The sequence below is a fragment of the Mirounga angustirostris genome, unplaced genomic scaffold (genome assembly GCF_029215605.1).
Source record: "Mirounga angustirostris isolate CCGP_5_RB_7025 unplaced genomic scaffold, mMirAng1.0.hap1 SCAF_8, whole genome shotgun sequence".
Taxonomy (NCBI): Eukaryota; Metazoa; Chordata; class Mammalia; order Carnivora; family Phocidae; genus Mirounga; species Mirounga angustirostris.
Genome location: NW_026991716.1, coordinates 130,308,685 through 130,335,735, shown reverse-complemented (window position 1 = coordinate 130,335,735; position 27,051 = coordinate 130,308,685). Strand labels below are relative to the sequence as shown.

The 27,051-nt window shown below is 44.9% G+C and overlaps 1 protein-coding gene across 4 annotated transcripts in view; it reads right to left on the bottom strand.

Moving 5' to 3' along the window:
• Nucleotides 1-27,051, bottom strand: part of MTHFD1L (methylenetetrahydrofolate dehydrogenase (NADP+ dependent) 1 like) — a 186,104-nt gene that overhangs the window by 23,182 nt on the left and 135,871 nt on the right. For 2 of the 4 annotated variants that reach the window (XM_064598226.1, XM_064598224.1), the window contains exons 26-27: nucleotides 25,160-25,312; nucleotides 16,166-16,370 (exon numbers count right to left, since the gene is read on the bottom strand). In XM_064598226.1, the coding sequence (XP_064454296.1) occupies nucleotides 16,166-16,370; nucleotides 25,160-25,312 (358 nt within the window). The remainder of the gene's footprint in view (nucleotides 1-16,165; nucleotides 16,371-25,159; nucleotides 25,313-27,051) is intronic. The other 2 variants (XM_064598227.1, XM_045865742.3) reach the window with 1 other exon arrangement.

Here is a 27,051-nt window from a genome sequence, read left to right as displayed (position 1 = left end):
ATCCCTGGATAGGCAGTTAAGCAGAACCAAGGACACGATGCTTACTCCAGAAACACCGAGGCCTGCTGGAAGAAGGGAAGCTGCTACGGCGGAGCGGTTTATCTAACAGTGGAAAGGGGCACTTTCCTAAATGAAAAACCCAAGTTATAAATCCCGGGTAAGGGACTGCAATAGGAGGATAATACAGTGGCGAATTTGATCGAGGGTGAGGAGTGGTAAAGGGAAGAAGCACAGAGTAAGCTAGACTCTACTGGATGGATTTTGTATTTAGCCTTTGCCACGAATGGCCAACATCCAAAAGTCCTGTGGCCTATCAAGCCAGCAAGAGAGCACCTGGCTTGTTTCTGACCATCCCTTACTCCTCTTGGCTACATAACCGGGAGGGCTAGGGGCACCCCACTAAAAAAAAAAAAAAAAGTACCTAATTAAAAACATTGTGATCTCCGTGTACCTGGGTTTGGGCCTTATGACTGCACTCATTTTGGAATGAAGCCACAGCTAAAATATCATAGGGTAGAGGTGGCTGAACTTAAAACATGAAGTCAGTACTCAAGGTACCCCATCCCCCCAACCCCCTGCCCCTGGACCCGCCTTTCCCAGCATCCCAGGCTGAATTCCTCATCTTTCACCAAGACCGTCCCAAATTATGATTGATGTACGGACTGCAATAAAACGATACCATAGTTTTAGTCCCTTCCAAAAATTTAATGAAATCAGGCACACTGGCAGAAGTCCACACGAAAGGAATCAAAGCTGGATACCATGACCACTGCTTCAAAGAAATGAGCTGAGTTCAAAAGAAATAAGGCTGTGGACAAGTACTGACGCCATTCTTAAGAATACTGACGGTCGGTCCCATGAATGTATCACTGTTGACAATGCTAGGTGTGGTGAAAATGGTTCCTTTCTGGCCCACGTAAGAAAGTTCTTGAATTTTTAGCTTTTACATTCTGTCAAGTTTGTCTTATGTTGTAAGTAAATGATTTCTAGGTTCAAAAATTTATGCGATTCCTAAGAAGCTTAAGAAATTTCTATTTAACTTTGGAAAAAAATAATTTGGGCTGGATACTCAGAGTATCGAGAGAGTCTCCTGGGATTTGTGAATGGAAACATTAAAAGCCTGCAAAAGTCCTGAAAGAGAAGAAAGGTCAGAGAGTGGGCTGGGAAGCATATGGATGTTGTAACTGAATCCTCAGTTCAAGACGAAGCTGACCCGCAGCGGCTACTGGGAGCCATGAGGAAATGCCTCAGGATTTGAAAGCCCCGGTAGTGTTATTAACCGCGTCCAAGAGTAAAAAGTGAAAAATGATACTGGAAAATCCTGAGGTGTCTCCATCTTCATCCCTGATAAGATCTTGGCTCAAGTTCCTCTCAATGGGTCACTAGGCAAAAGGCACTGGTGGTCCGCAAAATCACAATGTGGTTTCTTATTACGGTGCGGTCAGGCAGCCATGCCTCCGTGGCTGCAGACAGGAGGGCAGCATAAACTCCCCTTTGTCATCTTTTGATTTAATCAAAACACAGGGCTGCTATCAGATCTGTATTCTAGCTGCTATTTCGGTTTGTTTACCCAGAAGTCTCCTCTGCTGCCAATGGAGTGAATCAGAATTGTGTTATCTGTTTAGCATTAATCATCTCTTTCATGTAGCCATGCCTGAGAGTCAACTTGTTATTCAAATGCTACTTTCAAGTCATCTTGGATGTCCCTTGGTGCCTTGCTAAAAACTATGAACGTGCAATCAAAAGTAACCGCCCGGGGTTTACAGGCACTGCAGCCCCATGCAATACGTGGGACACCGTGTCCGCGGGACATCGGCAGAAAGGAAGGAATTAATGGTGATGCCAAGCTGCCAGGCTGCTACTTCTGTTCCAGTTCCTGGAGAACTGACCACGTGGTGGGCCTGGGTCATGGGGTTTGAGAGATTTCACTCCCCAAGTGCACAGAGATACGTGCTTACATACAGTCATCTACCTTACTTATAGTTCACATGCAATCTTATTTCCAGGGTTCGCAGGCAAGAAGCTGTTATCTATTCCTTATGAAGCTAATAAAAATTGTGATTTAAAAGAGGGATGAGATAATTTGCGATATTGTTCAGTGGTGAAACTAACAGAAGTTGATTTTATAATAACGAAATGGATATGGTTTTAACATATGTACAACAAAGACCTGCATACGCCGCTTTCACACTGAGCATGAAAGGAATGAGATGGGCAACGGTAGGAATTTTGGGGGAATAAGATGAGAAACCTTAAGTTTGAGAGGACCCTTCTTAGGGGGCTGGCGGGGGGAGGGGCCTTAATCATCCCAACAAGGACGCAGTCTGGTCGCTGACTTTCTGGAAGGGCCAGCCATAGACAAAGGATCGACCCCCTTTTCCTGTGGTTCTTTTTAAGCCAAATCATTATGTTTAAAAAACACCGAATGCTATCCAACCTTTATGAGTATGGGGACTTCTTTTCAAAGTAGAAATTAAGTTCCTGTGGGCAGAATCCGTTGAGCATGGAAATGTGTCATGAGAAGGACACTGAGTGTTAACACTGAGTGTTAATGCTTTTAAAGTGATAATGCTTTGTAGTTCATGTATGCTACCCCTCTGCCCGTAACTAAACAGATCGTAGTTTCTGCCTTATGGGAGATGCTTGATTTATTTGCTCCACAGACCAGGCACAGCCTTTGGGGTCTTGCCTGCCCAGCACGATTATCGCGGTTTTCTTGTAACCAGAGGCCACTCCCTGTGGTGTGGGTGGGCCTGCCTTGCCTGCAGTGATGGGGTCAGCACTGGGACATGAAGCAAACAGGACCTGTCGGGGGATTCCTGAATCCTGCGATGCAGCAGATGACAGGACAGAGAGGGTTCCTCTTCCTCCGAGATAAGTGAGTTTTAAGTGTGAAGTAGGTCATTCGGTGACAGGAAGGGCATTGCTCCGAGGGAGGCCGGGCTGAGAACGGGAGAGCAAAAGACAGAATCCTGACCTCAGCTGTGGCTAGAGCCACATGACCCTAGAACTTGTTTGTTTTCTGGGTTAACGCCTTCCTTCTTTGTGTCTAAGTTTGAGTTGAGTTTCTCTTATTTGCAACTAGAACAGCGTTCTGACAGTGAGCATCAGGACTCACTGGCTAGGAATGATTCCACCACAGGCCCCTGCCCAGGGCCTCGGCCTCTGGGGAAGGGAGGTGCTGGAGGGAGGCAGGAGCCCAGCCAGAAGCCGCCAGGGGCGGGGGTGGGGGTGGGGCTGTGGCGCCCGAGTCCCCGGGCAGGCCCTCCTTCCCACAGACAAGGGAAGGAAGGCTTGCATGCTCACTTGCCTGCCTTAGAAGCTCCTCCTTTCCCTAACCTGTCCTTGCTGTTAGCCTGGAGTGGAATTTCAGATACTCCTAAATTAAATCACACCATAGGCGCAAAACTGTAAATAAATGTGCAGGAGGTCGTTTAAGAATATTAACATGTTTGCTAATCTTGAAAAGTTATAAGCTATGATTTGGTTTAATATTTTATACATATATATATATTTTTTGAAGAATGGTATTAAGCCAATCTTCATTAAAATGGCAAAAAAAAAAATCAAACCCCTATTTCTGACAAGTTAAAAAAAAAATTAACACTTTAAGGGAATGTTTCAGGAATGTAAGAAATGGCATAAAGAGACAAATTTTAGATTTACGAAAACAAAGTGAATTTCTTTGCAAGTGAACTCTGTAAGTGAAATCAGTGGTTTTTAAGAGACAACTCCTCAAACTGACTATTTTTGCCAAATATTTACCTTATTTTCATTCTCTGATTTTCCAGGACTTTAAGATAGTGTACTTTTAAGACAAACAATTTGATTATATATTTTGAGGAACTCTCAATCTGTGAGTTCATCCAGGAGTGGCCGGGTCCCAGTGGAAAGATTCATGACAAAGATACACTGATTATCTTTTAAACTCCCCCAAATGCTCACAACTCCTTGCAGCAACTATAATATTACACTGTACTCTATTCAAATTATTGCCCCCTTGGAAAAAAACAAAACAAAACAAAACCAAAAACTGGAACACAATTCAGATCTTTGGTTTTAAAGGTATGCTTTCAAACCCTACATTAATTTCCAACGTGAGGCCAGGTAATGTAATATGACAACTGCCGTTACTTTCTCCCTTCCCATCCTTGGCTTTGGGTGTTTAATTATTCTGTTTGCTTAAATGTCTAAACACATTTGCATAAGTTTGCAGCAGTATCAAATGGAGGACTTCATGAATTTGTCAATATTACTTTTGGCTTGCTTCATGGAAAGGAAACATGCTATGCTAAAAGCACAGAATTCTGAACAGGGAAATAAGCAAACTGCTCTTACATCTATACGAGACATATTCGTTGGTAAAACAGAAAGGAAGAGAGAGATGGGCGTTTAACTGGATTACCCATCTTGCAAAATATTCACCCCTTTTCCTATGCTATGCTGCACAATGTCAATTAATCATGTTGGGAAGCTGAAAGAGCAAAGACTGTTCTGATGACAAATGAGACAGTAAATGAAGCTGAGAGAGGAATAAAGATTCGAGAGGGAGGTATTTTGATTCTTTTTCAGTATATACGCTCAGATGATACAAATGATTGAAACTTGGTTTAGAATCTACATTCTACCATTGAGTTTGACTTTGTACATGTTTTACCATATCCCCTGAGACAACTGAGAATAATGCAAAACTGCCTGTTAATAACCACACAGAAAGCAGCACACACCGGTAAATGCACCCAGTCTAGCCACAAAAAGGCCAGAGTGGCCATCAGAGAAGGTTAAGTGTTTAGGCACCAAGGTTACCTCTTAGAACCAAAGCCAAATTACATGTGCTGAGCTAAATGATGTCTCACAGAACAGCAATCTTACTGCTTTCTTGTCTGCTCTAGCTAAGCTTAAGGCCACCCAAGAATGAAATCCAAAACTGAATAAATATGCAGCAACCTCATTTTACAGTCTTCAAGTTCCACCTTATCCTCTATCAGAGCTTCAAGCAAATAATTAACTTGTTTTGAGTTTGACTTATTTTCATTTCCCATATCCAAGGGGTCACCCTGCTCCCTCTTGCCCCCAACATACACTAAATATACAAAATGCATTTTTTAAATCTTGCTCCTGGCCCTAGAATATAAGTAATGTGATGGCAAAGACTTTGTCAGATTTATTTTTTTATTCGTGGTAGCTAACAAAGTGCCTGGAAACATAAAAATATGAATAGACACGAGAGTAAAGAGAAGAAACAGGTCTTAGTCACGTATTGCCCTTTGATACCCCAGGTTGACTGAACATCAGTGACTGGCTTAGCAGCTGCTTAGAAATTCCAACCAGGTGGAGGCCTTGATGTGATCAACTTGACTTTTCAGGTTCTAAGAATCAGGCTTTTGGTGAAATAAGTTGCAGAAAGCAAACTTACAAAGGGCCCGTTTTGTAATATAAATGCCATTCTATGCCATTTTATTCACTTACGGACAATGCATGACTTTGCCATTTTGAGAGACAGTGTGGAATGATGGGACAGCAACAGATGTGGAACAGAAGAACGTGCAACCAGGGGCACGTTGAAGGGCCTCCATTTTCTCTTTTATGTATTGGGACAGTTGGACCAGGTGACCTCTAGCATGAGGATCTGGAGAAACACAATGTTGGGCTTTCTCACTGTCTGACTTTGGTTTTAATAACTATTTTGAGGTGCTAACGACTCCAGAATTTATAGCACAGATTTCTTCATCGAACCCTAGATCCAATACCCAGCTGTCCAGTGAATATCTTCACTTGAACTAATGACAGATGCGTCACTCAACATGTTCGAGGCGGAATTCATTATTGTGCAGAAAAGAGTTAACATAACAGGCCCGAGAATGCTATCCTTGGACCTGCTTGCAAGGCTGGTGTCTACAACTTGGATTCTGGGAGGGTTCCTTCCATTCTCTAACTCCCAATGGGGGCTAGCAACATGGTTTATTTATTTTATTTTTTAAAGGTTATTCTATTTATTTATTTATTTATTTTTAAAGATTTTATTTATTTATTTGACACAGAGAGAGATACAGCGAGAGAGGGAACACAAGCAGGGGGAGTGGGAGAGGGAGAAGCAGGGGGAGTGGGAAGCAGGCTTCCCGCCGAGCAGGGAGCCCAATGCGGGGCTTGATCCCAGGACCCTGGGATCATGACCTGAAGCTGAAGGCAGACGCTTAATGACTGAGCCACCCAGGCGCCCCTAGCAGCATAGTTTATACTGAGGATGCTTTGTTTTTTGCAGTCTGGAATTGGTATGTGCCAGGCAGAGGGGGCCTACGCAATCAGCCCCCCCAGAAAAGTCCTTGGTGCTGAGTCTCTAATGAGCTTCCCTGGCAGACCACCTTTCATATGTGTTGTCACAATTCGATGCCAGAGGGATTAAACATGTCCAGTGTGACTTCCCTGGAAGAGGGCTCTTGGAAGTTTGAGCCTGGCCTCCTGGGGATTTCACCACACGTGCCTTTTCCCTCTGCTGATTTTGTTCTAAGAGTCATAGCCCCGAGTGTGACTATATGCAGTCTGTGACTCTAGTGACTCACTGAACCTGGGGGTAGTCTTGGGTTCTGCTATCTTCCCCCCAAAGCTGTATGTTCCTCTTTTATTGCTTATCTGAATAAAGGACAAACAGACCTACTGGAGGAACAAGTCAGAAATGTGAGTCCGTCTTGAATTCTCTCCTCCCCTCTCCTGTTCATACAGCCCAGTTTCTTTGACCCCTGTCGTATCTCTCACACCTGCCTCCTCCTCTCATCTCCCTAGGCCTCCGTCTAGACCCGTGTATCCCCCTACTACCACCTCCTAACTAGGTTTTCATGCTTCTAATCTCTCTTCTCTCCACTCCACCTTCCAGACCGCTGTCTGAGGGAATCTTTCTAAAATGTGAACACAATCATGATATTGCTCTGTTTAAAATCCCCTGGCCCTGGATGCTGCCTTCCTGCCCACCGTCATTGCTGACACTCACTCAGAATCTTGTTGCTTGCACACACGATCACTATCACACAGAATTTTAGCCATGCTTTCTAATGCCTTGATGCTTTATATGCCTGTCCCATATCACCTGGCTAACTTGTTCTCATCCTTCACAATCAGGCAACCCCGTGTCCTGCCTGCTGCCCTCCCTAGCCCTGCCAGCCCTCAGTGTCACCTGCTCCCATGGGCTTTGGAGCATGTTAACGTGCTTGGTCTCTCAGAAGGGAAGAGCTCTCGGCTTTTCAAGCATCCGTATATTTAACTGCTGTCCCTCACCAGCCTTTGAACTCCTTGAGGTTAGGGTCCAGGCCTTTGTTGTCTTGTTCTTTCTCATGGCCTAGTACACAGCACTCTTCCATAAATATCGAAGGAGTGAATCAGAAATAAGGAATTTGTGTGGTTGCACAGCGATGCATTCATTCAGCTAGAATGGCCTAATGAATCATCACTGTTTGCCTGAGTATCTAAAGTGTATCTAAAGGAAGTGGATTAGTCAATGAGAAAATTAGTTTCAATGAGAGAACTTGGTCACCTGGATTCTCTTGGTGACAGCAATAAAACTGTATTCCTCAGGGTCCCCCTTTCTCAATTCCAGGTGGTCTTATACCTTCTGCTGTCCACATTCCACCCTGGGGTAATGAATTTAATTCTTCACTACGTAAATATTAACGGAGTTGTTTTGATCAGATTTTTCTGAATCGCTTCCCACAAATTCAGAGCTGTTTATCTTAGAGATGTCCGCTTACTGACCTTGGCCTGTTTTGCCCTTCATTTAAATCCTAATATCTTTCTCCAAGTCTCTACTGTTCCCTCCCTACATTACATGAAGGATTTGAGTCTGGAACCAAGCAAAGCCAAAATCTACTGGAAGCACTGACTTCCTCATAAATAAAACGGATGATTCCCTGGTGCATTATGTAATACACCAAGGAGGAGCCTTTCCTTACCATCTCGTGGCTGATCTATACCTGCCCACAGGACACAGAGCACTGCCAGTCTCCAGGGTGAGGGTTCTGAATGCCATGTCAAGGACACCCAAGGAACCATTCTGGGGCATGCCAATCTCCATGTAGTCTGGTTAGCAAGAAATACGCAACATCTCTAACAGTTCCCAGGAACGAATTTAACACTAACAAAATGGTAAGAGAAGAGCCTCAGTACTCAGGGATAGGTTTTACACATTTGCATCCTTTTGTAGTTGTCATTTCTCATAAAAAAAGAAGAACATTCTTAAATTTTATAACTACAGAGGCTTACAGCTACCAGGGATCTGGGGATATCATCCCACCTAAGTGGTATAGGGACTTGCTCTGTGGCAGAGGCAAGACTTTCAGTCCAGGTGTCCAAATTCAGTGCACTCACCACTGCACCATCCTGCCCTTCACTGATTAGCTGTCTTTTGGTTTAGAAATAAACGTTCTTTAGAAGTACTGTGAAATGTATAATATTGGTGAACTGCTATCAAATAAGTTAAAACAGTAAAAAAAACAACCCTTGGTGCACATGTGCAGATGTCCCACCCCCAACTTGCTTGGCCAGGCCACGCCCACCCAGCCATGCAGGTGGGGTCAGGAGTCCTCGGAAAGGAGGGGACCAGGGCTTTTGGAAGGCGTGGGGTCAAGGGTGCGCATGAGCCACAGCCTTTCCTTCTTGGGGGACAAATCGTACCTCTCCCCCTAAACCCTAACTTTCATGATACAGCTCTATCTCGGGGGGGGTCAATGGGCTTCTGTAGGCTAATTACCATCTATCATATTGAAAAATTTACAAACATATAAGGGAATGAATGACTTTTGATGGCGGTCAGCCTATAGGTCACCCTTATAAGCCAGCCAGCAAAACACAATTCGGCAAAGTGTGCTGAAGGAGCTTTCCGGAAGACCAGAAATGCAGCCTCCCCCACCAGTGCACAGGCCAGAAACAGATGCGACAGACCCCAACACTCAATGCTCCCATACGTCCTGCTCCTCCATGAACCTTAACATGGCCCCGACCCTCCCAGGGGGTCAAGCTGCACCAGGTGCACGTCTTGCTTAACTCTCTGTGTGAAGCTGTTTCTTCTTTATCAAAATAGCAACATGGGAAGTCAGCCTAAGCTCTTACTAGGTGCCGAAATGAAACAAGAAAAGAAAGTGAAACGCTCAGTACATAAGCCATGGGTTGTCACTGAATGGCAGCGAGAGTAAGGATTCTGTGTACTGCTTTCCTCAAGGAGAAGACTATTTCCTGGCATGTCATTTTTTTTTTTTTTAATATTTTATTTATTGGGGCACCTGGGTGGCTCAGTCGGTTGAGCGACTGCCTTCGGCTCAGGTCATGATCCTGGAGTCCCGGGATCAAGTCCCACATCGGGCTCCCTGCTCGGCGGGGAGTCTGCTTCTCCCTCTGACCCTCCCCCCTCTCATGTGCTCTCTCTCATTCTCTCTCACACAAATAAATAAATAAAAAATTAAAAAAAAAATAAAGATTTTATTTATTTATTTGACAAAGCGAGACACAGCGAGAGAGGGAACACAAGCAGGGGGAGTGGGAGAGGGAGAAGCAGGCTTCCTGCTGAGCAGGGAGCCCAATGCGGGGCTCGATCCCAGGACCCTGGGACCATGACCTGAGCCGAAGGCAGACGCTTAACCAACTGAGCCACCCAGGCGCCCCCTTGGCGTGGTTTTTTTTTTTTTTTTTTTTTTAAGATTTTATTTATTTGACAGAGCACAAGCAGAGGGAGAGGGAGGGAGAAGCAGGTTCCCTACTGAGCAAGGAGCCCGATATGGGACTCGATCCCAGGACCCTGGGATCATGACCTGGGCCGAAGGCAGCCGCTTAACCGACTGAGCCACCCAGGCGTCCCCCCCTTGGCGTGTTTTAATTGAGAAAGATAAGGTGGCAATACATCTTCGTTTGTATGGATGTGTCTATTTTAAGTCTAGATCTCTTTGGTCTTAGAACGTGCTGACGTGGTATCATTACTTATGTTTTGCTCCCTAACCTTCCGTATATCTGTTCCAGGAGATGAAGGTTTTCAGCAAAGAACGTGAGGGAGCTTACCTTCAATAAAATTTAAAAATTAGATTGACAGAAATCAAGATCGCAGAAAATATAAACTGAATAGAAGTCAAGGCAGTAGGTGTGTGGTCAAGACATCCTAAAATTATTAGGGCTCAGCTGTTTAATAGTTTTAGACCTTCTCAAAAACCAAAGCAGAAAGGGGAAAACGCTCAGGCCTAGGATGTGCCTTGAACATGTTCTTTCATTCTCCAGGGAAAGAAGCAGAGAAAACAAAGTAAAAAACCTCCAAATGTTATTGACACTTAGGACTGGAAGAAAGTCATTCAATACCTGGAACTTACTGTGTGTTAAGCGCGAGGCCTGGCATTTAAGACTCAGGGACAAATAGGAAGTCCCCACCCTCCCAGGACTCATCACAGAACTACAACCCATTACTTTCTAAGAAAAAGACAAGCACACGGGTCTCATAGCTTGGAGCTGTGAACACTGCAACAGAAGTCATGGTATAAAAGGAATGCAAAGAAGTTATTGAACCCAGAGGACCCTTTCCTGGGAGCTATCTAGAAGGGGCCCCAGGTCAGAGGAGTGTGCCACATTAGCAAGTTGGTAAAGTCCTCAAAAGACGACACTGTTCCAGAGGGACAGACAGACTTCATAGTCTTTCAGAATCACCATTTCCAAGCAGGCCTGATAAAAAGCCAGGCAGCTGATAGTTCAAGATTATAATCTCTGGCAATGGCATGGAGTGAATCTCTTTGACCACAATGTGTTCTTATGCCTGGCAGATCAACCATGCTGCTGGCAGGATTGACAATGTATCTGTGAAATCAGGGAACCGAATCAAGTCTCTCACCTAAAGAGATGATCAATCCATCCCAAAGACACAGAGGCCAGGACTCGGCTTTGAAAACAGTTCTGGACCTGCTCCAAGCACATTAATTAATGGGGGACAGAAATGCTAAGATCTGCACCCTAAAAAGTGGCTGGTGTTATTCTGGCTGATATTCAAAGATACTCAAAGCAAAGGTTCCAACTAGAAAAAGTCACAGGAAAATCTCAACACGTCACAAGTAAAAGTTCACCTTTTGAGTGACATAGCCTTCTGCTAACCAAGTAGAAAAATTATTCAGAAAGTTTATCCTGACTTACTACAATTTTAAAGATTATATTGAAATTAATGAATATCAAGCAATATGGTTTTGGATACCATATGCTCCCATAATGGGATTGGTTTTGGAGTAGATCATTTGAACCACTCTTTCTAATTAGATGGTTACCAGAACCAAGGGTCACTTTCAGTAACTCCGAGGATGTGAAAATAAGACCATATAATCAGTACAAACAGTACAAAGATGGTATACTATTTCTTACGGGGCAATGCGAGGGTTGAATGGTGGTTCTGCCCCTTACTAGCTCTTTGATCAGGGAAAGTTACTTAACCTCTCTGTGCCTTGGTTTCCCTGTGTGTAAAACAAGGACAATGATATTACCTACCTGGAAAAGGCGCTGTGAGCATTAAATCAACCAATACATACAAATTGCCCAAAAGACCACCTGACCCCCAGCGAGTGCTCAGTAAATGTTCGCTCTGATTACAGTTTTAATTTTTATTACCTTTATAATTTATATAAGCATCCCTTTCTTTCTAGCTGTTTTTCTATGCATTTTCACATTGTTGAATTATGGGCTATGAATCTCATTTAGTTTTCCACTAAGCAAATCAATTATTTCTCCAAGTCATTAAACAGCATAAACATACAAACATGGAATATATTTAGAGACAATCATTCTGGTCCTGAAACTATCCAGACATTAGTATCTTTAACCCTCCCTTCAGTGAATCTTTTTAAAAATTACATAATCCACTCAGGAGAAAAGAATGGATTCTTTTGGGGCTAGGAAGATGTCTGCTCATGTGCTCATTGTCGAGATACAGAAAAAAAGAGAGTTAACAACTGCAGATCTGTCAACATTTACTGAACGAGTGTAGGCAGAGTTTTTGTTTTTAGAGTTATGATACACAGGGAGCAGTGTCTGCATGTGGATAATAACCCAGGAGGGAGGACTGGGGTGTCAGGGAGAGATGCAGAGTAGGCTGGGGCACTTGAGATGAACTGGACACTCCATCAAGCTGGGGAGCCTGAATCTGTGATCACAAAGAAGCACTAGAGTAGGATTTATGGGCAAATGTTCTTTCAGGGCTGCAGATATTCCCCACCAAAGCTTCCACGTCCTATTAACTGCCTACTGTCCAAATAGAAGAAGAATCTATCTGAAGCAGTCATCTGTGAACCTAATGTATTCTTCCTAAAACTTCTGTTCTTTTTCCAGTGATGTGGTGGTGGCCATCTTTTTTCCCCCCCGTCTGAAATACTTCCTACTCAACAGAAAGATATAAGGTTCCAATTTATGCCTTGAATGAAAACTAAAAGGGCTTCAAAGAAGCCGAATGGATGTCCTGTTGGAATCCCATTGTTAGGTGGTTTGGTGTCTCTTCTGCGCCTTCCTGCCAAAACGATTCCATTTCTAAAATCGAGCACATTCCATTCTTTATGACAAACTTATCAAAAATAAAATGACCTCCAGCTGTCAAAACAGCTTGAAGAAAAAGTCAGTGATGGTTATTATAAATAACAGAGAACTTACAGCCATCTATGTAATGATTTTACCCACGTGAAAAGTACTGGTAAGTAAATAGTTTTTAATCAGCATGAAGGACTCCAAAGGAGTAATCTGCTAAATTCATTAGGGACAGAAGGCCAATACCAGTGTGGATCTGGGAGCTGGACTGCCCATCCTCAAACTGACCTTTAGCAGACCAGTCCTTGTAACAAGTATTTGCAGGCCCAAACTAAAAACTGTCTCTTAATACAAGCGGTACTCAGGATTTTTCACTGCTCAAAGGGAGCCTTTCACATATCATTGTGATTTTATAGGTTTGATGACAAGCTAACTCTTTGCCATTTGGAAATAGCTTTCAACCATGCCATAAAAAAAGAGAGCAAAGCTAAGGGAAACTCAGGTTATTGGTCCCAGTGGACTTACAATAACTGTGATAGAGCAGCAAAGAAGATGGAAGCGGAGGATTCTAATGGATCGGCGATATCTGTGCAAGTCAGACAAATAATGCATGGCGCCTCACAGAAGAGATTGCTTCCTTTATTTGTAGGCCAATTCTCTTTATTTGTGTAATGTAGTTTGAAGCAACTTTAAAAGCTTTTGATTCGTAGCAAATAACAGCTCACTCAGAAACCAGATAATTGAGGCTTAATGACTAAATGGATATAGAAAGAGTATTTCTCCACTGTCCCCACAGGCAGCCCTACAGTGCAGAAGCACCCCATTTGTCCCCTGACCCAGCCCGGAGTTGTCCGTTTTGACACTTCGAGCCTCCTTGGTTACCTGGTACAAGATCCATCCTGTAAAAGGACTCACACAGCCTGGGTGATGGAAACTGCTAGAGGTTTTGTTTCTCTGTTTTAAAGACAATAAAGAGGGGCGCCTGGGTGGCTCAGTCAGTTGAGTGGCTGCCTTTGGCTCAGGTCGTGATCCCGGAGTCCTGGGATCGAGCCCCACGTCGGGCTCCCTGCTCAGTGGAGAGCCTGCTTCTCCCTCTCCCTGTCTGCCTCTCTGCCTACTTGTGCTCTCTCTCTCTGTCAAATAAATAAAATCTTAAAAAAAAAAAAAAAAAAGACAATAAAGAATGGCCCGGAGAGCGCGCATTGTGGGCATGCAGCACCCCCCCCGAGGGCCACCATTGAGAGACTGCTAGCTTTTGAAATGGTCTGCTCACATCAGTCCACTGGCTAAGGTCTTCTGATGGCTCACCCTCCCTGTATTCAACTCCCAGCTATGGCCACTAAGGCCCTCCATGGTGGGGCTCCTGCCCACTGCTGTGTCTGGAACGCTTCACCTGAGCCCCCCACCCCGTAAGCATTGCTTTTTCAGGACACCTCGAGGGCACAGCCGGGAGGTTCTCTGCACTGCTGCTCCTTCTCACAAGCGACGTGAGTCCTCAGTATCCCTCTGCACCTTGGCACCATCAGCACGTTGCTGGCATGCACGTGTTTAGCGCCTCCCCCAGCATAAGGCATCTGGGGCAGGGGCTGGGTGTTTCTGGTCTTGGTAACCTCCGTGCACCGTGCAAATCGGACACGCAAAAATGTTTTTAATTGGAACAAAATTTAGAAATTGTACATCACTCCATTGTAAAAAACTCTCCAAGTGTCACTCCTGGCAGTGCAGGAAACTAATTTCTGTCTCACAGATGACTCGGCAGGAAGTTCAGAGTTCAGTGGGCACCTCAGACAACATGTAAGTCTCCACGTTCACGGCCACAGCAGCTTGCCATCTTTGCTCTTTCCAGGTATAGCCTTCTAGGTCCCAGGAGGCACCTGACACTCCTTCCTCACATTCCATCCCTTGTTGGCTCCTGTGACTTCTACTGGTCTCCCAGCACACACACATTCCTCTCCACGTCCCTTGTCCTTTCCCCGTCACCGGCCCATGACATTCACTCAGACCTTGGCACAGGCCCCTCAAAGGCTCTTGGCCTCAGTCTCTCCTTCAGGAGATCACGACCAGGGTGGTTCTCTGCCCACAAAATCTCAAAAGCCCTAGTACACCTCAGTATGTCATTCAAAGCCATCATCTTGAACCAATCTTCCCAAGTGGCCTTTGCTTTCTTTGAAGTTCTATTGCATTTATCATTTACATCTTTCGTTCGGCAAGCAAACGCACAAGCTATTTGTTGCGATTTTGAAAATGTTGACGCCTTATTAATCCAAATATTCTCCAACCCCCTTAGGGTGACATCACATTTTATGCTTTGTTATGTGTGTCAGGGCTTAACACACCTGGCACGATGAAAACACACTGATTGATCCACGAAAAGAAAACATCAAGACATTTACAATCTAAGTTATTCTTGAGTAAAGACCTCATAAGCTTTAATATTCAGAACACTAGCACTCTCCCTTGCCATTTATCATCAACCATGCTCCGAGGGCTGGTATGGAGAGTAATGAGCTCATCTGTATAAAGCACTGGGAACAGTGTCTGACCTGTGGTTAAAATACTGTTGTGTGGAGGAGGAGAAGGAGGGATGGAAGATGCAGCACACAGGAGGAGGACTGGATACATCCATGCAAAATGTGGATAAGCAGTTTCCACACAAATGGCCAGACTGCCAAGCCGTACCATTTGGTGGGATACTTGGTCTGCGAGTCCGTATGTAAGCACAGTAATAAAAATATATTTGGGGGGCACCTGGGTGGCTCAGTAGGTTAAGCGTCTGCCTTCAGCTCAGCTCATGATCCCAGGGTCCTGGGATCGAGCCTCACATCGGGCTCCCTGCTCTGCGGGAAGCCTGCGTCTCCCTCTCCCACTCTCCCTGCTTGTGTTCCCTCTCTCATTGTCAAATAAATAAAATCTTAAAAAAAAAAAAAAAAAGATGGCCAGAGCCTGGGCACAGACTTGGACATAAGGAAACAATGACTCAAGAGATGCAGGCTCTCCTGCCTGGGGATCCTAGTTGGTTTGACCCTCAGGTAGCAAAGGCAAGTTATCCTGCTACAAGAAAGAGACTGTACAGGACCCCACCACCACATGTACATAGAGCTGCAAGATATTAATAAGCCCATCTATCAAGAACGCTTAGGGGCACCTGGGTGGCTCAGCCGTTAAGTGTCTGCCTTCGGCTCAGGTCATGATCCCAGGGTCCTGGGATCGAGTCCCACATCGGGCTCCCTGCTCCGCGGGAAGCCTGCTTCTCCCTCTCCCGCTCCCCCTGCTTGTGCTCCCTCTCTCACTGTCTCTCTCTCTCCGTCAAATAAATAAATAAAATATTTAAAATATATATATATATATTTGGACCTGGTTTATAGTCAGTAACGGGCTCAAGAAGAAAGGCTAGGGCACTGATTGGGAAAGGCTGGGGTTATGAGCAGATACGGCTGGTGGGCACTAAAGCCACTGCTATGAACTTCCCAGAAGACTGCTTTTCCCAACTGGAACTTCACTTTGGGATCATACGAAGGGTGAGTTCACACCGGCAGAGAGTTCTGTGGAATTGGCAGGCTACCAACACACACAGGCGGCTCAAAATGTATGTTCTACACTGGGCTTCCAAGGGTGGAAAGGTCAAGAGAACTGAAGACATGGTCCTTACCAGGAGGGTCTGGATGAACAGGAGATGCTGGGCAAGGCGGCGTGGGAAAGACACAGACACCCCACCTCTTAGCTGGGTGGAGCTGGCGGCACAAGGTCAAGGGCACACTCAAGTGAGAGATGGACTGGTTGGACGTGAGCAGGTGTCGCAGGGGACCGTCTCCCCAACGCCAGTCCTGGGGAGAAGGTCTGGAGTTTGGGGAAGTCTGTATTCAGAGGAGAAACACAGATAAATTTGGGAATGGGATGATGGATTTTGGAAAGTGTAAGGAAGATAGTTTTATGGGTCCTACAGTCTCTAGAGCTGATTCTTGGGGTTGGAATGAGTCTCCAACAGAAGAATGATGTCCATGATTGATGCAGCAACTTCTGTTGCCAGCCCTAAGTCTCCTCGTTGGCAGACTGTGGTGCCTTTATTACTAATACTTAATGCAGTCACCCCAGCAAATTCTTACAGGGGGTTGGCAATATGTCTATGAATTTTCTTTACGGGTCGTCCAGGGACTTATAAATAAATACCTCCATTTGATCACTTAATCTAACATAAGTTATATCCCCAATACCTAAGAGCTTTACATTTGTTCCCTGATTAAATTAGATCTGTGATACTCACTGGTATAAAATATTTTGAATTTTCAGTGATACCTAGTAAAGACTAAAGGACAACCAATTCTTTCAAAAGTGATATACAGCAGATATTTTATGGAGACACATAATATGTCAATTATGTATTTTAACATTTAAAAATCTGATATCCATGGGTGGATACATGAATGAACACATATATTTAGGCCTGTAAACTGCCCTGAATTCAGATATTATCAATTATATTTTCCTCAAAAATTATAATTGTAGGTTTAAAGTGTGATATTTTCCGATAAATCTAGCTTCTCTTTCTATTCATCCATTCCCACCACGCCCTCAAACTGACTCTGAGGACTGCTGGGCCCTTTAGTTGGGAAAACCGGTATTCTCGTTTGTATTAATTTTATTTCTCTCACATAAATTACTGAGCTGCTTCTGATTATATGCATATTACTAAAGACTGGGATATCCAAGTATACAACAAAGAGGCACAGAATTAAAGAGAAGCTCCAGGAGTACCAGATAATTCTATGGGTGTCTTTCAGAAGTTCTGGACTGGGGAATGCTTCCATTATCAATGTTATGCTCTAAATCCAAACCAAACACAGGGAGAAAACAAGTAGGCTGTAGATGGAAGTGGAGGAGAAACGGGCCAATACTTCACCAATCCCTAGAGAAAACAAAAGATCAATATACCGATTGTAGGGCTGGATGCCTAAGCACTGTAAGCACCCTCTTCTCGGTTTGTAGAAAAGTAAGAAAGAACCAACACATGGGGATTGATAACCATAGGTGAAAACTTAAACTCAATGACAGAGATATCTGAAAATGTTATTTCTCAGCCTATTACCCCAGCCAAGGCCAATTTCATTTAAAGTAATTTTATATTTATGCTAAAAATAAATCAGCATCAAACTAGGGGCGAAAAAAGATCCTGTAAGCAAATGGACTTGGACCTAGGCAACCTTCTGCAATAGAGAACAAATGTCATTTTCATGAGTCACAGAGCTTCCCCTGGCTCGTCAATCTGATAAACGGTTTCTGGAACTCGAGAGTGCTGCTGGTCACCTTCCTTTCCCCTAAAACATGTCACACCGGAAGACAGGGACGACTTCTCTCCTGCTGGACAGACACACGTGTAGCTGGCCTCTGGACACTGGGGAGGAAGATGTGGTCACAAAGCAACCAGGCAGCCTGCTGCAGGGACATCGGGGGGAGGGGCCAAGTGGATGCCTGAGCCAGAGGAAGGCATGTTGGGGAGAAAGCAGGAAATTCTGATGCAGAGATGAGGAAGAGCAGCGGGCAGGGGTCCCAAGCTGGGTGGGCAGAGGAAACCAAGCAGATCCCCAGGAACGGAGTGAAAGGACATGGTATGAAGAAACAGAGCCCAGCTGCAGAGGGAGAGCCATGAACAGGGCGGAAGGCTGGTTCATTTCAGGTGGTTGGGGTAACCAGAGCCAAGGAGCAGGGGAGACAGAAAGGCTGTTCGCAGGACTCAAAAGAAATCAGCTTAGAATTCTTTGTTTACTTGGGAGGATTGGGGTGGGAAGGCAGGGAAAGCAAGAGAGGGAGGGCAAGGAGTAAAAAGGAGGGGGTGATTTTGTAGTTTCTGAGGGTCTGAGGGATGCTCCATGGCCAAGGGAGTTCCGCATGATCTCATGGGACAGTGAGCCCTTTACTACGTGACTGCTTATCCACTGCATTTAAAGTACACCCCCGGTGGGGGGAGCCGCCTGGGTGGCTCAGTCGGTTAAGTGGCTGTCTTCAGCTCAGGTCATGATCCCAGGGTCCTGGGATCGAGCCCCACGTCGGGCTCCCTGCTCAGCGGAGAGCCTGCTTCTCCCTCTCCCTCTGCCTGCCGCTCTGCCTACTTGTGCTCTCTCTCTCTCTTTCTGTCAAATAAATAAATAAAATCTTAAAGTGCAGCCCAGAGAGTGAATGTTTAATTTTTTCACTACGTAACTGGCCATAAATCTTTGGAAAATGTGGGGAGTGATGCATTTGATTTGAACCTACAAGGTCTGAATTAATTCACCTTCATGCTTAACCGAGTGAAGCAAGTTTATAACCACATGTCCCTAAGTGGGGCCGGCACACAGAGGAGAGAACATATCCCCACGGAGCCTGAGAATAACGTCGCTGACCTGAATCAGATCCAGTAGAAACTAAACATTCAGGACATACTTTTACAAAGTGAGCTTAACCAAAACATGAGAAAGAACAAACCGGCCATGACTTAGCGGGGTGGGGCCACAGTCTACTTTTTCACTCCCCCCACCCCCTGCCCCCCAGTCCACTAAGTCTCCACCCAGCATGAGTTGTGGATGACATCACTCACTTCCCAACTACACTCCAGCAGTTTCCTGCTTTCCAGAGCCCGGCCAAGCAATGCAGTCAGCGGCTGACCAGGTCAGACCTGGGCAGAGATGGAGCCGGGTCAGGTCAGAGTGGAAATGAAGGCCACACCAGTGCTCGTTCGTTTGTTCGCTCCATAAACTGCTTGCTTTACCACTGATCTTTCGGCCCCTCTTCCTTGGATAGACCCGCACACCGTGATGGGTCCAGGCCAGGCCAATCATGGCAGGAGCAAAAAACACACCAACACTGCTCTGCTCCAGGAAGAGTGCAGGGACCAAAGTGAAGGGCATGGGAAGGGAGGAGGGAGCTTTGACCCGCTGCATTGTCTAGTCCCCAGCCAAGATGTCTTTCTCTGCTTGTCAGTCTGTGAGGCGAAAGCACTCAGTCTATTTCTGTACGGTTTCAAGGGGCAGCTCTGCCTCCCAGAAATGCTCTACCTGGCAGTGATCCCCATATCAGCAGCCTAGGACAACATAATCCCTTAGGTGTGAACCAGGAGGCTGCTTAACCCCAAGATTCTAGCCCATATTCTTGTCCCTGAGAGTCGTCATGTCCTCATTTTATGCCCCATGTTTGTCAATAAAGAAGATTTCAGATTCAAGAGGGCCTCACTACATGAGGACTTCTTTCTAAGTTCTTTGGGAGGCTCGGTGCGTGTTTGAAAGAGAATAGTCAGATACACTGAACACTAACATCAAATGGACCTTTGGTGGAATTCACAGGTAGCTGGACACCTCTCCATGCAGCTGTGAGCTCCATGCAGAGCTGTGTGAGAGCGCCTGAGAAGGGAGGACATACTCATCTGCTCTCTACCCCATGACGGTGGCCAAGAAGAGCCCCTGGACAAGTGAGCAGAGAAAACACAGTCTTGTGCTTCCATAGCAGATCTGGGGCCAGCAGACATTAGACAGAACCAGACGAACCACACTCAGGGGTGCATTTCTTATGGGAACATCCTAAGTCCTCTGTGCTTCCTTCAGTGTCTCAACTTTACAGGTGTTTAAACCCTGCAGGGCAGCTGCGATGGGCAAGGTGATGCGACCTGCCAGATTCCACCTGCTGCACATGTGTCCTGACTCCCTGGCAACCGACTGGCCTTATATAAACATTGTTTCCAAGTGCTTTTAGTTAATCACCTGCCTATTTAGTGTATTTTCTTTTCTTTTAAGATTTTATTTATTTATTTGAGGCAGAGAGAGAGAGCATGAACAGGGGGAGGGGCAGAGGGAGAGGGAGAAGCAGGCTCCCTGTTGAGCAGGGAGCACGACTCGAGGCTCGATCCCAGGACCCTGAGATCATGACTTGAGCTGAAGGCAGACGCTTAACCGACTGAGCCACCCAGGTGCCACTATTTATTGTATTTTCATGTTATAAAAGGGCCACATGCTCCATGCAGATACTGAAGTAAGCAGAAAAGTAAAGAAAAAAAGCTATTTATAATATAGCAGCCCAGTGTTACCATTTTGGTGTCTTTCATAGTCTTTCTCTATGTGGGGTGTAATTTACTTCTCAATTCTATCATGGCACATACTTCACTTACAGGCTAATATTTTTATGTCGTGAAATTTACGCCACATGATTAAAGAGCCCTTGTAAATTATAGAAACTTAAAGACAATATCAAAACAATGTGACCAGAAGACAAAGACCACCTAGTAGATTTCTTTTGGCCCAAGACTGTTTTGGAGAAATTTTATAAGCTATTCGGTTTATTGAACACCATAAACCATGAGCTTTGAAAGAATTTTGGAAACATAACGTAACAGGGTAATCTGTAGAATACAGGGTAGGAAAATCTTGAAAACAATTTGCTCTTTTCTTCCCACATCAAAGATCTGTATTTGTTAAACTGTTTCTTACAGGGAGATTCATTAAGTAGTGAGGAGCTGAGCAAGAATCTTGTACTATTTTGGAGCTTTCAATAATATGCCAGAAATAATACGTAAGTATGTCACTAAAGAGAAACAAGAATACATACGGTGCTTAGTAGGAATGAAGACTTATTTTACAAAGGAAAAATTAGCTACAGCCAGATGGGAAACTCTGTGAATGCACGTTAGAGTGGTAATAAAGGCCTCAGATGTCCATAAGCTGCGTAATCCTTGTATTGGGTGTTTCTATACAAACGGCTTGGGGAAAAGTGAAATGTACTGGTGAAGGGTCTACGGCAGTTAATGGTATTTACTACCATTATTTTTGTATTGTGTAATAAGTAAATAGAACATGATGAAAAAATTAAATGGCAAAAAACATCGGCCTATAAGTAAAGACAGTGGGGGAGGGGAGGTTAGGCAGTAAATATTTACAAAGCTAAATCTGGAGGGGAAAACTGAACTCCCCAGCATTTTACCGCGTGATTGCTCAAAGTCAGCAGGGCTGGAGATGTTTATTGTTTGAGGACAGACTTGCTTTATTGACATTCTCCCCTTTTAGACCTACTACGTAGTCAGAGGGTGCTTCTCCTTTGTTCTCAAGTCCACAGCTTTCTGTACTTGTTATGTTTTCTTTTACTAGGGTACATCATAAGACCCATTAGGGAAGGACTTGATCTTGTTCACCTCCACGTGGTTGTATGAGAGACTGAGAGAATGAATGAACACTGCAGAAAAAATGAGAAGCTTTCTGATTTTTGAGGTCTGAGTTTGGGCTTTCCTTCCGGAGTGGATAGACGGATATGTGTTTCACAAGTACTCAAATAAGCACGTTTTGTGATTAAGAGTAAGAGTGACTCACGATGCTAGAATTTTCCCACCTGCAGGAACCAGCCCCTCCGGTGTCCCCATTCCCCTTTCTCTCGGTCATCTCGGCAGGAAATTACTACACCGTGTCTCCTGCAAGGGTGATGAATGTTGGAAGCATTTCAGCAGACTGGGGCAGGGGCCAAAATGGGATCAAGTAAAAGTAAATACCAGCCCTTATTAGGCGATCCTGGCCTCCCAGCGGTGCGTTTGCCCTGATCCACGCGCAACTTCCTGCCGGCATGGAAAGCGGACCTCTAAGGCCACCGCCTCCATGTGACCGTGACCGTTCCCTGACTTCCAGGAACTTCTTTAGTCAGACACCACTTCCTTCCTGGTTCCTCAGGCTGGATTGTTTCACTGATGCTCCCCGCCTTGCCCTGAGGTGGGGGCGCCACACGGTGGCAGAAGGCTCTCCTCAGGACACCCAGTGAGCCCACGGCCACCCCCCCGGGGTCGAATCCACACAGTCGTTGTCCTATGAGTGGAGCAGCGGCGGTTCTAGAATTCTGATGTCAGAACTGCTCTCACACGTGGTGGTGGCGGGACGGGCAAGGATGCATAGCATACATTTGCTTATTAGTGACCACAGGATTTTAGATTATATGATGATTTTTATTTAATGACTATCAAATGCTCAGAACTATTAAGGCTATCAATTATTGGTTCCTAATTTTTATACCAAACCACTGTCTCTCTAATTCAGTTCTATCTACCTCTATTAGCTGTAAGCTGCTAGAACTGAAAGCTTCTTTATTTGGGGGATTACCCAGAGCGCTGAACACAGTGCCTTATGCACACTGGCTGAATGAATGAATGAATGAATGAACGAATTTGTTGGGTGAGATACTGCGGGGTTTTAATCTGGGCAAGACAGGATAGATTCTGAAGGAGGCTGACTTTCTCCTCGGTTCTGCCCCCCCGCCCCCCGCTCCGCAGCACAGCCCCTCGTCTCTCGGTCTTCCAGTCTCTCTGGGCTGCTCTCCCAGGCTGTGCTCTTATTCCTAAGCAAAGGCCTTCACTGACCAACGCTCAGGAGACTTTTAGCACTGAGGAGCTGCCATCATTGAGGCCATTCTAGGGAGCATAAAAAGCAAACTCTTCTCACTATCCATTTTTGTTAATTGAGGTATAGTTAAGTTATACTCAGTAAAATTCATCTTTTTTATTGTGTAGGTCTATGAGTTCTGACAAAGGTATATAGTCATGGAACTATCACCACAATCAAAATAATCAAAATACAGAGTATTTCCATCACCCCAGAAAGTTCCCTTGTGCCCCTCTGCAATCACGCCCCTCCTCCCTTCTGGAAAGGTCATTCGGCACCCATAAAATTTCAACCCTTCTCCCTGTACCAACACTGTTGCTACCCTCCCGCGGACTCCTGTGGGATTCCCTGGTCTCCTCACACCCCCCAGACCTTCAACGGGTCCCCCCAGACTCCTCGCAGGGCTCTGTAAATGTAGACATTTCTAGAGTACGGTCCTTCACCCTCTTCTCACTTCTGTCATGCTTATCCTTGCTTCTCCCCTGTTCAACATCTGCTTTCATCTATATTCTTAAAACTCTCAAGGCCTTCCTTTCTATTCCTTCCCTCTGAGTGCTGTGTCTGTATTTCTAATAGATCCACAGACCACTTTATATATCCTGTTAACCCTCGCAGTCCTCCACATCTAAGCCAGACTCATTTCTGGCTCTGCCCATCTGCCTCCCACCGTGTTCCTTCCAGGACTGACGGCACCACCATCCCAGTCAAGCTGCGAGTGGCCCACCCCATGACCCCATGTGTAGGTGGCTACCCTTAAATATGTCTCAAAGTCGCCTCTCTCTCCACGTTAGCTTCAGTGATTGCAGTGTTGACCTTGATGAACTCTGGCCTCAACTGATATTTCCCTGGCTCTGGCCCTTGGCCCTCTGAACATTCTCCATTGGCTGTCAGAGCTCTTTTTCTAAAATAAAAATCAGATCACCTTCTTCTTCTTATAAAAAATACAAAAACCCAAAACAAACGCAGAAACCATCCTGAAGTGACTCCCCAGTGTGCACAGGAGAAAAACCCAAGTTCCCGTTGATGTAATCAAGCTTTGTAATAGCTTGGCCCCGTCTTGCTATCCCAATGCCATTTCTCAGCCTCCCCATCCCGTCCAACCCCAGCCACACTGGACTTCTCTGGGCCTGTCATGTACATTGTGCCCTTGAGTTGAAATTCACTGTTTCCCCGGGTCGGAGGTTGCGGCTTTTGTGAAGTACTCGTGACTCTCTTCTTCCACGTACCCTCCTCTCTCACCCACCTCAGTCGGAAGCTGCTCTTGCTACCCCTGGCTGAGGGCATTCAGAATGCCAATTCCACGCTTTCTAGGTGCTCTTGTGCTCCTGACACCCCTACTGGTAACTCTACGCCTCAGATGCAATAAAGAATTCAAGAGATGCCTACTGAAAACATTTTGCCCAACATCAGATGAAATGTATAAACATCAAGGCAAAAATCTTGCATTTTTTATGTACTTTTGCCTATCCACTGCTTATTTACAGCACAACAGAGCCATATGGGCTTATTAAAAAAATTGTTATAATGTTTCCTGCTTGGACTTGGATCAATCTGTAACAACAACAATAAGGATAATGGCGACTTAGACTTTTTTTGTTCTAAATCTAATCCAGGAGCACTCCAAGCATGAGAAGTCAGATTTTGGCCACTGATGGTTACCAACGGAAGGTCTATCACTGTGTTGGCTATAAAGAAGCCCTGGTCTCCTTACACCCCCCAGACCTTCAACGGGTCCCCCCAGACTCCTTGCAGGGCTCTGTAAATGTAGACATTTCTAGAGTATGGTCCTTCACCCTCTTCTCACTTCTGTCATGTTTATCCTTGCTTCTCCCCTGTTCAACATCTGCTTTCATCTATATTCTTAACATAGCATGAGCCTGGCATGAGCAGGCACCTCCATTTATCTGAATAGAGTAAAATCTTATCATTTTGAATACAATAATGTGAAAAAGGTCCAGAGACACTATGCTAAGCCATTCCACTGTTTAAACATCAGACCGAACTGTACCAAGTTACTCTCTTCCGAGTTCTGTGAGTGGAATCAGTTTTATGACTCAAGAGATCCTGAACACCTGATCTTAAAGAAAAGAAAAAGAAAAATCCAAACCATGACGGCAGAGGAGTTTTACATGGTGGAAGAGAATGTTTAGAAAAATAGCAAGTCCTATTATTTCCTAACACCTGGCTTGCAAAGTGTAGGCAGAACATAAGGATTGAAGGCATCAGGACACACAGCCTGGGGGAGGCTTCTGGAGAATGCTACTCACCGTTCCAACCAAAGGGTAGATGAACCCAGCACCTATGCTGGCCCGAACATCACTAATGGGCAAAATGAAATCTCTGGGTACACCTTTCTTGTCAGGTTCGTGAGATAGAGAAAGGTGGGTCTTTGCCATGCAGATGGGCAGATTTCCAAAACCCTGTAAGAAAGGAAAGGAAAGGTGTTCACTGAGTACAAATTAGGCTCCTGTGTGTGTTCAACTTGACTACACACCATCCCCGAGGCTCAGATCAGGCACACGGCAGGTGCCGGTTCACTGGGCAAGAAGATGGGATGAACCCTCATTTCCAAGTGACCGTCACGTGGTTGAGGGTGTCTATTATTATTATTATTATTTTTTAAAGATTTTATTTATTTATTTGAGAGAGAGAGAATGAGAGACAGAGAGCATGAGAGGGAGGAGGGTCAGAGGGAGAAGCAGACTCCCTGCCGAGCAGGAAGCCTGATGCGGGACTCGATCCCGGGACTCCAGGATCATGACCTGAGCCGAAGGCAGCCGCTTAACCAACTGAGCCACCCAGGTGCCCGAGGGTGTCTATTATTTATCTCGGAGAAATCTCCTTAAGGAAGGCGCCATGACGTGTGTGTTTGGGAGAAAGTGTGGCTATTTTCAGGCAAAGTAGAAGCAATAGCAGCTGTTGAAACTATTTCCAAGGATATTAATATCTGGGGCTCAGAAAGGTAATCTGGAGAAAGGCTCTGTAATGAGGCTCTCAGTCCTGTTGTTCCTTCATTCTTGGAGGCTGTCAGGAAGCAAAGGGTCCCTTTGTGTTGGTTTATGAATCATGGCTATTTGATCTGCGATTACATTATATGAACTAAGATGAGGTCACTTTTTAAGCCTCTTATTTTTAAGGACCAAAGGCAATGCCTGACCCAGAGTTCCAAAGGTGAAAGGGCAGGAAGTCACATGTGGGTCTCACAAAAAGGACAGTGTCCTCGCAGCCTGGTTCCGATTAAAGGGTACATAGTGTCCCTTTAGAGACTTTGCTAATTAATGGCAACCACATACTGAACACATAACTTTTAAGGAATATTCCCTCAGTAGACAGGGATAAAAGGAATGCAGTCTTCAGAGGTAACGCATGCAGACTTTCTTATGATTCAATTTAAAAGTATTTGGACGATTTTAGGGTATTTTCATTTGTGGGGTGGGGCCTTTCTTTTTTGAAATGCTGGAATACTCTCATACAATGATCAGAATTCTGCTGGGGGACAATCACAATTGTTCTGGTAGGAATTTTGGGTCTTAGAGATCATTCAACTAGTGAAATAATTTGAACTGATGTAGGTTTCCAATTTAACATTTTGCCAGTACAGATATATATATATTTTTAAAGATTTTTTATTTATTTATCTGAGAGAGAATGGGAGACAGAGAGCATGAGAGGGGGAGGATCAGAGGGAGAAGCAGACTCCCTGCCGAGCAGGGAGCCCGATGCGGGACTCGATCCCGGGACTCCAGGATCATGACCTGAGCCGAAGGCAGTCGCTTAACCAACTGAGCCACCCAGGCGCCCCGCCAGTACAGATATTTTAAAAAAAGAAAAAAACCAATATGGTATATACTAGCACCACATTAGTTCATATAAAAAAGAAGTTTTTTAGACTGAAAAAAAGGGAAGGAACTAATGTTAGAATAAATAATAGTCCTTAAATATTATTAAAAACTTGTGAAAAAAAAAGACTCATGACAATGACCTCACTTTACTCATTTCATTATATACTAGTGAAATTTCACTGCAGATCCTGCCGGTGTGTAGAATAATTCTGGGGAATTATTTATTTTTTAAAGATTTATTTATTTATTTGAGAGAGAGAGAGAGAGCATGCAAGGAAGCAGCAGTGGGAGAAAGAGAGAATTTCAAGCAGACTCCC